The sequence below is a fragment of the Condylostylus longicornis genome, unplaced genomic scaffold (genome assembly GCF_029603195.1).
Source record: "Condylostylus longicornis isolate FDR11 unplaced genomic scaffold, ASM2960319v2 ptg000005l, whole genome shotgun sequence".
NCBI classification, from domain to species: Eukaryota; Metazoa; Arthropoda; class Insecta; order Diptera; family Dolichopodidae; genus Condylostylus; species Condylostylus longicornis.
In genome coordinates this window covers 4,512,624-4,527,017 of record NW_026577974.1, presented here as the reverse complement: position 1 = coordinate 4,527,017, position 14,394 = coordinate 4,512,624, and the positions used below count along the sequence as shown (strand labels likewise).

The 14,394-nt window shown below is 22.1% G+C and overlaps 1 protein-coding gene across 10 annotated transcripts in view; it reads left to right on the top strand.

Moving 5' to 3' along the window:
- The first annotated feature begins 1,548 nt into the window (after nt 1-1,548).
- The window catches only part of LOC129615582 (transcription factor Sox-2), a 163,026-nt gene continuing 150,180 nt past the window's right edge, over nt 1,549-14,394 (top strand). For 8 of the 10 annotated variants that reach the window (XM_055530926.1, XM_055530904.1, XM_055530848.1 and 5 more), the window contains exon 1: nt 1,549-4,168. In XM_055530926.1, coding sequence (XP_055386901.1) covers nt 1,958-3,553 — 1,596 coding nt within the window. In that variant the 5' untranslated portion in view covers nt 1,549-1,957 and the 3' untranslated portion in view covers nt 3,554-4,168. The remainder of the gene's footprint in view (nt 4,169-14,394) is intronic. The other 2 variants (XM_055530882.1, XM_055530890.1) reach the window with 1 other exon arrangement.

Here is a 14,394-nt window from a genome sequence, read left to right as displayed (position 1 = left end):
ATAGTATACATATACAAATATACTTTGTATATACAATGTTTATATAAAAAATTTTTTGAAATCAAATTTTATAGACGTAAGATAAAAAGAGAAGGTTATATATTAATTCTTATTTCTGTTCATTTCTAATAGGTAAAGAAAATGAAAAAGGTATAATATGAAAAAAAAAAATAAAAACAAAACGAAAAGAAAAGAAGAGAGAGAATTTAGAGAAAAATTTCTGAAATATAAAAAAAAAAAATCGCTTATTTTATTTTTCTTGTTTTTTTTTTTTCGTTTGCTTTTTTTCGACTTTTTTGTTATTATTATTTTGCTTATTTTTTATATGTGATTTTTTTCAGGCACCTCGAACAGGTTTCAAAAACGTTTATTGAAAACAGAAAGGTGCTTAATTCAGTACAGTGTGGAGGTATTTTAAATGTTCGCTCCGTTTCAATAGCACAATAAAATAAATAATATAAAAAAATAATAAATAAATAAATAAAAGATTTCAGTTTACAAAAATAAAAAAAAAAAGTATTAATATACATAAAATATACACGTATATAATTGTTTCATTTTATTTCTATTTATTTTCCTGTGGCTTAAATAAATATAGATAAAAAATATTAAGGAAGGAAATTTTAAATAGATAAAAATAAAATAATAATAGAATCTAAAATAAATAAAGAAATACTATATTTCGGGAATTTTTTTTTTCTAATTTATAATATTTGTTATTTGCTATAATCTTATAAATTATTGCTACCTAAATTAATATTATTTTTATTACTACTATTGTAATTTTTTTTATATATAACTTTAATAATCGCAACATTGTTTGTAATCGTCATATTTGTGTTTTTCGTTTTTTTTTCCTTAAAGGATTTAGTATGAAAACAAAAAATATTTGCCATTGTCTTGTAAGTTTTTTTTTTAAAGAGTGAAACAAAAAATTAAAATTAACAAAAGATTCAATATAAAAATTTATATTTTTTAATGAATTACAATAAATAACAAAGTGATTTTTATTAAATTAAAAAATAAATACAAATATTATTACAACCAAATGTTTTAAATTAAGTGTTTCTATATACATACATATTTGCATATATTACATATATGTAAACAAAATATAAATATACATAGTTATATATGCATATAATTAATTATTAAAAATACCAAGTGAAAAATAAAAATTAAATATGCAAAATTTATGGTACACAATATAAATTAATGAAATATACATAAAAGATCACAAAATATGCACATATAAATATAATCAAAAATACAGTAGTGTTTTATAAGTGACACAATATTATTATATTAATAATTATAATAATAATTATTTTAAATGCTCAAATGATTTTAAAAATCACAATAAAATTAGTGAATATTCAATAAAAATTCAATTTTAACTTAAATATCACATTTGTCATAATAAAAATTTCAATAAATAACAAAAGGATTGATACAAAAACAAAGAATAACAATACTTTTTGGAATTGGATAATATTAAAAGCAATAAAATAAAATAAATTTTAAAATTGTGTATAGCTAATCCAGGAATATGCAATAATGAAGAGTAAAAATTTTTCCAAATGATTATAATAAAAAATTAGTAAAATAAAATCGAATTAATTATCGAATATATTGAATTAAAGAGAAAAAAAAAAAAAACAAAAAAAAATTTATATGATAAAAGTAATTTCAAAATGAAAAATAAAAAAATGTTTCAAAGTTTGTAAGTGCCAAAAAAAAAAAAAACAAAAAAAAAAGGAAATTCAAAATTTTCACTTTCTCTTTATAATCCTTGTTTTTCAAACAAAAAAAAAATTTTTCAATAAAACTTAATAAAAATAACATTGTATTGTAAAACTAATAAAAAAAAAACTATACCAAACTGTTTGGGTACAGGGATCATCATCCAATACATCATCATCATCATCCACATCATACAACTTCAACGGTAAGCGAAATGTTGACTATGGAAGCTGATATGAAAGGTGGCATACTGCATGCCACAATGCCACCACATCATGCTTCGGCAGCTTTACATGGCCATGCAACATCACCATATAGTGCATTAGGTCCACTTGGTATGATGAATTTAGGTCAATCACAATTATCACAATCACAATTATCACATCATCATCATATGTCACCACATATAACATCAAGTCAAAATGGTGGTGGTCAAACACAATTAGGAAATTCATTAACAAATGGTGGAACAACAATTAGTAATGGACCATCATCAAATAGTATGCAACAACAACAACAGCAACAACAGCAACAACAACAACATCAACAACATAATTCACATGGATCACCTTTACATCATCACAGTTCACTTAGCCCAAATCAACCACAACGTAATAATGGTGGTGATCCAAATGCTCATCATCATATGACATCACCGACGGGACATCATCATCATCATCATCCAAGTATGAATAATAATGTTGGTAATGTTAATAATAATAATAATAATTCAACAAGTAAAAATCAAAATATTGATCGTGTAAAACGTCCGATGAATGCATTTATGGTGTGGTCACGTGGTCAACGTCGTAAAATGGCATCCGATAATCCAAAAATGCATAATTCTGAAATATCAAAACGTTTAGGTGCACAATGGAAAGACTTATCTGAATCAGAAAAACGACCATTTATTGATGAAGCAAAAAGATTACGTGCTGTACATATGAAAGAGCATCCAGATTATAAATATAGACCAAGACGTAAAACGAAAACTTTAACTAAAAATAAGGAAAAATATCCATTAGGTGTTGGTCCAATGTTACCATCAGGCAATCCACCACCTGAATCAAATAATATTCGTAATTCATCATCGTCCTTATCTGCAGCACAACAAGCAGCCGCTGTTAACCGTGATATGTACCAAATGACACCAAATGGTTATATGCCAAATGGTTATATGATGCACGATCCATCAGCCGCTGCCTATCAAAATCAACACAGTGCCTATATGGCCGGAAATTATCATCGCTACGATATGGGGCAAATGCATCAACCAAGTTCGCTTAACTCATATATGAACGCAGCCGCAGCTAGTGCTGCTGGTTATGGTATGTATGGAGGTGTGTCTGGTGGTCAAACTTCACCGTATGGCAGTTTGCAACAACCTGGCTCACCATACAGTAGTATACAACAACAACCTAGTTCTCCTTACGGTATATCCGGTGGAGGTTCCGCTGGTCAACCAGGTTCACAATTATCCTGCCAAAGTCATAGTCCAAGTGATTCTAGTGTTAAATCAGAACCTGTTTCACCAGGACCATTACATAATGCCTCAGCAGCTGCACAGCAGCAAGCTAATATTACAAATAATAATTTAATTATGAAACGCGAATATGTACAACAGACAAGTGGATCATCAGATTTAAATCACTTGATAAATATGTATCATATACCGGATGGTATGCAAGCTGCAGCAGTTGCTGAACATCAAAGAAGTTTACAAATGCATTATCAAAGTAGTGTCTCGCCGGATATTCAACAACAGCATCCGCAATCGATGCGCGCAATGGCGCCATTAGCTCATATGTGAGAAATACCTACATATGGTTTAGTTCATCATGGTAGTCCATCATCAACACAACCCTCAATTCATCATAATTCAGTATCATCAACGCCATCAAATCAAGTGCTTCCACCTCCACAACAATCAAATTTGCAATCGACAACATCATCATCAGTATCTCCATCGATCACATCACATACTCTTAGTAATTTAAATATAAATACTGGTAGTGCGACAAGCGGAAGCAATGATAGCAATACTAATTCTGGGAATAATCATTTAATATCGAGTCATTATATAACTCGACATACAGATTCTCCAGTTTCACCAGCGCCTACACCATCAATGCACCATCATCCTCATTCAATTCATCATTTACATCATTCTCATCAACAACAATCGCAACAACAGCAGCAACATCCACATCATCAACAGCAACACAGTTATATTTCTGGTGCAAATGCTGGTATTCAAATACCTTCCAGTACTTTAACAACAATTGGTTTAGTTGGTTTACATGATGTTGGAAATAGTAGCAATATATCGTCCTCAACTGGTGGACTTATGGATATTGCAACACTCTAATGTATAGATAAAATATTTAAGACTAGAATAGAAAGCGTATATACTGAACATAGTAAGGTATTTTAATTATTATTTTATTAATTAGTGTTAAAAAAAAATGTTGAAAATTATATTATTAAAAGAAAAATATTCCGATAATCAAATTTAATTTAAATTTCAGAATTTAATATTTTACCCAAATGAAATTAAATTGAAAAAAATGAATAAATGCTTTTGTTTTGCAAAAAATTAATATGCATTAAAATTATAACTAAAAAAACACATACGCAAAAATAAATTTTTTACTTTTAAATAATTGGAGAAAGTTGATGAATATTGTTGAAAGAAAATATCGAAGTAACTAACACTTGATAATCGAATAAACTATATTGCCGTCGGATTTCGACCAATCAAAAGCGTTATAGCTACATATACGAGTATATAGCGGAATAGTAATCAAAATCTGATGTATTTATATGTATGATCAATTATTAACTACAAATTACATTGAAGTACAGAATTTCATTAAAAATATTTTTGAATATAAAAATGGAAATTAATATCAAAATTTATGTGTAAATTACATGCACAAGACTATGTTTGCTCAACCGTTCGAGTTATACAAAAATACAAAAAAAAAACCGACGGCATTACGCGGGTCTTTGTAATTTTCAGATTTATTAATCTTACAAAAATTTTTTCTGGCACATACAAAATATCATGTCGTCGAAGTTTTTAATAAGCTACTTGTCACTCTAGTAGTTCGATAAAATTTCATTCAGGTTTTGAAAATTAATTATTATTTAAAATAATACAAGATCGGCTGGTCCGAATCTTTATATATCATAAATATTTTAGATAAAAATTTTGATTCAGAATCTTGAGTTAGCAATTAAAAGAGAATTTTGGTCGTATATAAATGATTACCTTTCATGATCCATAATTTTCCATTTTATTTTACTATGTTAAGTTTGCGTAGACGATCGGTTGTTTATTCGCAGGAGAAATACATTTATATTGAAAGTGATATGGAAAATAATAGTTAATTTGGTTTAATTTAGAAATCATATAGTAATTGTATATTTGCAATTAAGCTCAAACTGTAATAAAAAAATCCAATTTGAAGCTTTGGCGCAACATTAAAAAATTGCATTCCACCAATGGCGAAAACCTAAACGGACTATTTCTTAAATTTTATAGATTTAAATTGTTTTAGATGGAGTAGTGCCCGGTCAAGTTTAATAAATTTTGAAATTTTTAAAAAATCATTAAATTTCACATTAAATCAACAGTTTTTTTTTGATTTTCACTCACATTAATTTTTGCTATTTCGACTATATTTCACTCATAATGTGCTACAAATTAATTTTAACTAAAATTTTTCAACAAGTTTTCTTTCAACCATTATAAACTTTTTTCCCAAAAATGTAAGGAAAGATAAAAATTTTTTTTTCATAATTCATTTTCTAGACAAACAAATTCCAGTGCAAATTTTCCTTAATCGATAAATAATCAAAATTTATTTTTTCACTCATCATTATTCACCCATTATTTGCTCATTATTAAAAATTTCTTCAAAATTTTTTTAAAAATTTTAATTAATTCCACAAAAAAATATGAGAGAAAAGTAAATTATAATTTTATTATTATAGAACTCTAATTTATACTCAGATTATAAAGAATTAGTTAATAATAAAATAAAATTTTAAAATTTATTTATTTTTTAATTTAATATTTTTTGTAAATCAAAACATACTATTATTAAATGGAAGTAATAATGAAAATAGGTATTCTAAATAAAAAAAAAAATGATATATAATAAATTATATAAAAAGAAGCACAAGGAAAGATAGTTTCACACAATTAATTAATTATAAAATAAAACTCAAATAAATTAAATTAAATAAATAAAAAAAAAATAAATTATAACTAAAAATAATTCTCAATTATTTATTTATAAGTAAATAAGTGATATATATGCAAAAAAAAGAAAATAAACAGTTTCCAAAAAAAAAAACTGAATTCAATATTTTTTTTTTGTGGAAAATTGTTTAAGTATAAAAAATATAATAATATAATTATTATAAGTTAATTAATTAAATAAGTTAAATAAAATAAATTTCACTTTAATTCAAAAATAAAATTAATTCTTTTTTGAATATACATGCATGTATATGTATATATATTATGTATTTGGTAAATGGAAGCATTACGCTGCAATATACATAAAACCAAATGAATATTTTAAATCTGCTCTCGCTTACTTTTTATATTTTTATAGATCTCACATGCATATTCGAGTCGATGTTAATGTGAGATCGAGTTTTCTTCTTTGTTTATTCCCAGTGGGAACGTGGTAATTCAACAAAACCTTCAAATCGCACTCTTTTTTGTGGTTTTCCAACAACATTTTCCATGTAATTCGGTTTTTTTAAGTGTAGTTTTTGACAACATTGATTATTTAGTCAAAAATATTTTAGAATTGTAGTGTTGCAAAATATTATAGTTATTATTCGATTTAGTTAACTTTTTCAAAATTCCATTTGATTTCCATTTTACAATTATTAAAAATATAATTGGTACACAAGTATCATTTTCCTATCATTATTACAGATTGAATTTTTCGAAATTTAAAAAATTACATTGCAATTAACTAGTTTACTAAATATACATCTAGAAACCGAATATATACATACAATCTTGAATTGTTATCTCTAAAATTTTAATTTAAAATAATTCAAATTTTCAAAAAAAAAAAATTCATAGATTTTAAAAATTTCGAAATACATTTGAAAATTCTAAATTCTAAATGAATAATAATTCATATCTTAATTATTAATATCAATTGAAAATAATAAAATTCATATACTTACATTTTTAGTAAAAATATTATTTAAATTTAAAACTATTTTGAGCTTGTATATTTGAATTATAATAATCCCATATAATTTTCATTGATTTTTTGACATTACACTTCAAAAACAGAAACATTTCAGAAAAAACAATTTCAACATTTTAAAAATTTAAATCGAATAATTTAAAAAATGTTCAAAAATTGAATTTCAGTGAACCTATTGATTTTGTTGAAAAGAGAAACTTCAAATTCATATTTGGAGCAATTCCGTTTTTCTTATCACTTTTTTTAAATACTTTGAAATACTATTTACTAAATACTATTATCAAAAACACAAAATTCATGTTTTGATACAAAAAATTATTAATTTTATAAAATTACCACTTATTTAAATTTAAATGACACTTTTATGACGTATGTTATATCAATGTTAAAAACATTTCTCTTCTAAAAACAGTGAGTCACTTTTCAATCACTATATAATTATTATGATTTTTTATAATTAAAATTAATTATTGAAATTAAATTTTTTTTTTAAATGCACAACACGTGAAATTAAATAGAATATTTATTAAAAATAATAATAAATATTATTCTATTTGTATATATAATTAATACACATACATTCATATACATATTATATATATATGCATGCTTATATATAATATCAATAAATCATAAAATCATTTTTATATAGTGATTATATTTGTATAAAAAGTCTTATATTTAATTTTAAAATGAAAAATGAAATTAATTTATATATAAATAAAAAAAAACCCACAATACAGTAAAAATAGCATGCATTCTTATATATAATTATAAAAACAAAAAAAAAATCGTAATTATTTAAAAAAAAAAAACAGAATAAATATATATATATATATATACATATATACATATATATAATTTATATATAAAATTTAGCAAATAAATAAAATTATAAATATAAAAATAATAAAAATAATTAAATAATTTAGAAATATAAAAGCTAAGAAAATTTAAATTAGTAAAAAAAAATAATAGGGTTAAATTATATAATAAATAAATAAAAAAAAAAACAGAAAAAAAAATTGCAAAACAAAAGCAGAAAAAAAAAGACAAAATTTGGAATTAAGTTTAAAAGAAATTATATAGTATATAATATATTAATTAATTAAATAATTATAAAAAAAAAAAACAAATATATTATATAAAATTAATATTTAAAAAAAAAACAAACAAAACAGAAAAAAAACTATTATATACTGTAATTTAATTTTGAACTCCTTTTTTTTGTAAATATTATTCTTTATATATTTATATAAGGTAAGTGTAGCTAATACTGACAGTGGCGGTAATACTGACATATATGAGGTTTTTTATAATTATTAAGAGATTTTCTCTATACAACATATATATATTTTTTTATTTCTAGATTAATTCAAATTATCGCAATACTTCCTTTTACTTAGTTTTGAAATAACTCCAAAATATTGAACATAAATCAGTTTTGTTTCCATACACATAGCAATGGTGGGTTGAATTGGAGAATTTCTTATACTTTTTGCTTAATTTTTCCGATTTTGTTTTTATTGCTTTTTGACTTATTTGAGGGTTAAAAATATGTGTATTTATATTAAATTAAATATTTTGATTATTTTTTATCTTATTTTATAAGAAATTCGGAGTAAAAACATTAAATAAATAAGAATTTTAACAAATAATTTCTGTCAGTATTAGAAACATCTAAAATTCGACCATGCTTCTATTACTGACATATGTGTCAGTAATACGTCAAAAATCCGTATTTTTATAAATTACGTCATTTTTAAAATATTTAAATTTTTATTTTCGTATTTATTTAATTAAAATCGAATTTGAATTTTCTTTCTAATGTCCGAATTCTGACACTAAGAATTTACTACCGGTTCGGAGTATTTTTCCTTTAAAAACTGGTGTCAGTAATACGGTCTAAAGAGGGTCAATATTATGTACAAAATTATGTCAGTATAAAGTTTTAATTTTGATATTCATTTTAATTAATTAAAATAATTTCTTTATACTTTAAAATTGTTTAAACTATTTCTGTCGAATGAAAATCGATTACATTTGTGAAAACCTATATCTGACTACGACCTTTTTACCTTTTTAATAGTGATATTCGTCTAACAAATTGTGTGTCAATATTGTATACAATACTGTCAATAAAACAGTACAATTCGCTTTCTAAAAAAATGCTTTGAAATTACTGTAAACGTTAACGTCATAAGAAATATCACAACGGAAATGGTTCTCTTTAAATAAGAAAAGGAGTCATTTTTAATAACCCGAAATGTTGTTCCAAAAATTAAGAATGGGTTGCTCTCGTTACGTACTTAATACATAAATAGTCTTTGTTAAAGCAAAAAGCAGCTTTAGAATAGGCTTATTAGCAGCTTTAGAATGATAAGAATTATAAGAATGATATGATTTCTTATAATTTCGTGTGATATGGTACATCATATTTTAGGTATTATTTATAAGAATACATCTGTAGCAAATATTACTTATAATACTTTATAAAAAATTATATAATTTCGAATTAGATTTTCATAAATAGCTTTTAAAAATTTGGATTTATTCATTGTTGTACGTTAGACTACTAGTAAAAGTACATTCTACAGTAATAATAAATTCAAATCAGCTGAATTTCACATATTTTTACCTTTAATTCAATAAAAAATATGTTTTTTATTTTTGTTTGAATTATATTTTTATCCATTTTTAATTTTTTTTTAAATAAGATGAAATATCCGTAGAAATCTAAATTATTATTCCATTTCTATTTAATATTATCATTTTACCCATTTTAACCATTATTCATATATAGAATATAGATTACAGCATATGAAATTACATTGTCAGTATTAGGAACACAAACTGTCAGTAATAGACACAAACATTTGCGGTTATGTCAATATTACGAACATTTTTTCTTTTCATCTTTAATCGAAAAATTATGAATTAAAAAATATTTTGATTAAATAATTTTATAAACAACATTATTCTCAATTATCCAAATTATTCAAAAAATCGGAAAAACGATCATTTATTGTGTCCCACATATAAAATATCTCACGCCAAAGTTGAATTTGTTGCGAAATATGTCAGTAATAGGGACACTTACCTTACTATATTATATATTATGTATATGTATATTATATATTATTATACAATATTGTTTTTAAAAATTTTCCACTATGTATAAATTCATAATATTTAATAATAATATTCTTTGCTTATAAACTTACTTACCATTTTATTTAATTTATTTTTAAAAATTAAATTTCTGAAAATTTTATTTTCGAAAAAAAAGAGTCACTTTTCTTAAATGCTTCGTTTACATGTTACCATCACGTTTTTAATCTACACTATATAAATGTAATATTCACTGATATTGTAATTGATTCGAATTCACAATAACTTTTAAAAAATACTTTTCAAAATGAAATGTGCCACAAATTGGCAGATTGAAATATAAGTAACTTTTTACAAATTTCTATATACTTACGTGAATAAATTCCGATACTTACAAATATTTAACTAAAATTTTTGTCACTATTATTTTTATCACTGACATTTTTGTGAAGTTATACATTCATTTTAAGATTTATCACTAAAAAAATTTATGATACAGCTGTGTTCATTTTTCACTAATTTGGTGAAAGGTAGTTTCTATCTTTTACTTAAATTTTCCTTTCATTCACTTTTTTTTTTTGTGACAATAATGACAGGCACCTTTATTTTCAAAATCAACTTTTGTAATGTTTTTAATGGTTATGTTTCACTGATTCAATTTTGTTTACACTGCACAAATTTAGATTTATATGTAGATTTATTTTTAACACTCACTCAAATTTTAGATAACTTGAAAACGAAAGTATCAGATTTTATTGTTTTAATTGTAGAACAATTTATTCTACAATTCTATGTTCACTATAAATAATGCAACTATACATATTTTTCTTTACACTTTTATCTTTACTCTTCTATCTTTAAAATCTGAATTATTTAAAGAAATATAGTTACTTACCTTTGCATATGAATTTTTTTTAACTAATTTAAAAATCAATAAAATACACTATAAAATTCACAAAATTTAATATTTCAATTTAAACTTTCTAGTTTTGCAAATTTTATTTAATACAATGTATATAGGCAAATTTTTTCCAGTGTAAACGTAGCATTATTAATTATTAATATTTAATTTATTGAGATTATATTAAATAATAATAATTATTATTTTGCATATTTAAAATACATATTGGAAAAATTGAATATTTCTTAAAAGAATAAATACAAATTTCAACAAATTTTATATATGTAAACATTTTGTTTTATTATAATATATATATATATAATATATGTATATAATATACATATATATAATAAATATAAATTAATTATATTAATATTATATTATTAATAATATAATTTTAATATATTAAAATATAATTATTATATAAAATTGTTAAAGTAATAATAATTTTATTATTAATTAAAAATATTTTAAATAATTATAAAACAAATAAAAAATTCTTTTTATTTTTTAATTATTATTGCATCTTTTTTTTCTATTAATTAATTTTTAACGATTAATTGTAATATTCTACACATTTTTTGTTATAAGTAATAAATATAATACTTAAATATATAAAATAATATATAAATAAAACAAAAATATTAAAGAGATTTTTTTTTTTTCAAATTATAATTTTACAAAATTACAAGTATTTAATTATTAAAATATTTAGAAGAAAAACATAATGAAATGAAAATAAAACAAAAAAAAAACAATACACAAAATATATATTAAAAAAATTAAAAAAAAAAATAAAAAAAAAAAAAACAAAATGATCTTTTTTGTAAATAAAAACAAAGTATTTTTATTGGAAAAAAAATAACAGTGTTTTATTTTTAATTTAAATTTAAATTTTATTTGAATTTTTCAAATAATTATACTTTTTTTTTAGTATATTTAATATATTCGGACAAAGTAAGTGATTTTTAATCATAAAAAATTATTTGAATTATTCAGAGACCATGAATTAAAAACTCTAATTATAAGGAAAAAAATTTTATTTTTAAAGCAATACAAAGTAATTTTATAATAAAACAATTTAATATAGTTGTAATATAGAAATAAAATCTAGTTAAAATTTTACTTTTAATTACAAAATTAAAATTTAATTTTAATTATATTTCAAAATTAAGTTATACTAAGCCTCCAGGATCAAATTTTAATGTAATTGTTTTTTGTCTTCAAAATGAAAAATGATTTATTGTCACAGTATCAAAACGAGATGTCTGAATTTATATATTAGAGAAATAACGGAATGCACTTTAAGCTCATCCATCCAGTATGCTTCGAATGCCTTTATTTACAGAATAAATAGCACGCAGAACAATATGTTTTACAAAATTTTTCAGCTCTTTAATAAATTTACCATTTGAAATTAGGAACAAAATATGTTGCATTATTTTAAAAAATTGTATTATAAAATTTTTATTGCATAGTGAAGTCTTTCAGCAAATTATTGTCTAACTTGTTGCTGAATTTCTTGAATTTTTTGAATTTAGTTAAATTTTCTATGCATTTTATATATTTTTTATTCTTACCATTCTTAATCTATTTATATTAAATTAACTTAAATCGACTTATTAAATTTAATATAATAATGAATTAGAAATGAATTATATATATTTTGTAGTAGGTATAAAAAATATAGTATTTATACTAATGAATATTATTTAAAAACAAAAACTTAATTATTTTGTTATATAGTTATTAAGTAGAATTATTTTAAATATTGTTACTAGACACCATTAATTGTTTTTCCAAATTAAATTCTACATAAAATTTAATTAGCTTTACCTATGAATTAATTTATTTTTATTCAAATTTAAGAGCTTTTGTATTATACTTTTATTAGTTTATTTATTAATAACATTTTTTATTTAGTAACATTTACTTAATACTCTTATTTACATAATAACATTAAGCTACTCTTATAAACTAATTCTAGAGCACAATTCTAGATCTAAAATATGAAATATGGTATATTAAAATTTTTAGTTAAAGATTAAATTTTTTATAAAAATTAAAATTGTTGTCATTGTTTTTATTAATTTAATAATGCTCTTAAAATTTAATAATGCTAAAATTTAATCTCGAATTCTTAGTCTTAAGTCAGCTTGAAATCTTATTGGCAATGTATTAATAAATTTTACTTTTTCAATATTAAATTTTAACTCAATCAACTGGAAAACTTTCGATAAACTTCCTAACATATTTTTCCTTCCGATTTACTAATTATCTTTTAGAAATATTTTTCATTCAAATTCAATTTAGACTTAGTTTTTTTTTATACTTTTTAATCTCTTGTTTTGTTGGATTAATAATCCTTGAATGAAAATTTTTTCTTAAAAGAGGAAAAAACATTTTAACTGTGAATTTTTGTATTTTTAGTTTTCTTTCTTTTCATTTATTTTATAATAATACCCTTTTTCTTTTTCATTTTCCTTTCTTTTTTTTATATTCTTTACAAGCAATTTAAAATTGAGCTCCTTTTTTTTATTCTTAACCTATCTCCAATCATATACGTACCTATTATAATACGAGTGTATAAAGAAATTACAGTAGTTTTGTATAACATCTTCTTCTTTTTCTTCTTGTTCAGATTCATCAGATTCATAATTTATATGTGGATTTTACTTCTTCTTAACTTTGTTATTAAAGTCATATGTAAGTAAGCCACAAAATGTATATCGGTTCCCAAAATGTATTAACATATTTAAGCAATTATCACTCCTTTTTTCTGTGGATTTAGCACCCACAAGTTGATTCAATTTTTATTTTATTTTATTTTGTGATTTGCTAAATTTTTTGCTTGCTTCTGTTTTAAAATTATTCTTTCATGTAAAGTAAGCTAACATTTCGCGCTCAGTTAAATTTTCTGAACAACTTACTATATTATAAAATATAATTTATCTTATGGTAAATTATTTTATTTTTATAATGTTTTTATATTTACTACCGTTTTCTTATAAATTTTTGGGGACTAAGACGATGTTACTTCTTTTCCATTCTGATGTTCAACTTAATGATAATCTTATAATTTATGCTCTTTTCCATATTGTAGCTCTGTAAAAATTTATTATGTACTACATGTAGAAGTTACTGTGATATGCGAGTTTCAAAAATAATTATTATAAATGAAAATGAAAAATTCATAATATATGTAGTGGTTAAAATATATTAATCTGTTATACGTACGTACATATTTAGTTTGCTTACAACGAATGTACATAAAAGTTATTGCAATTTTGGGTATTACGTACGTACATATATTCCTGTATATGCAGTTTTTGAAAGTTATGAATGATACAACTTTCAAAAACTGCAGACTGAAGTATTGTATATGCATAATTA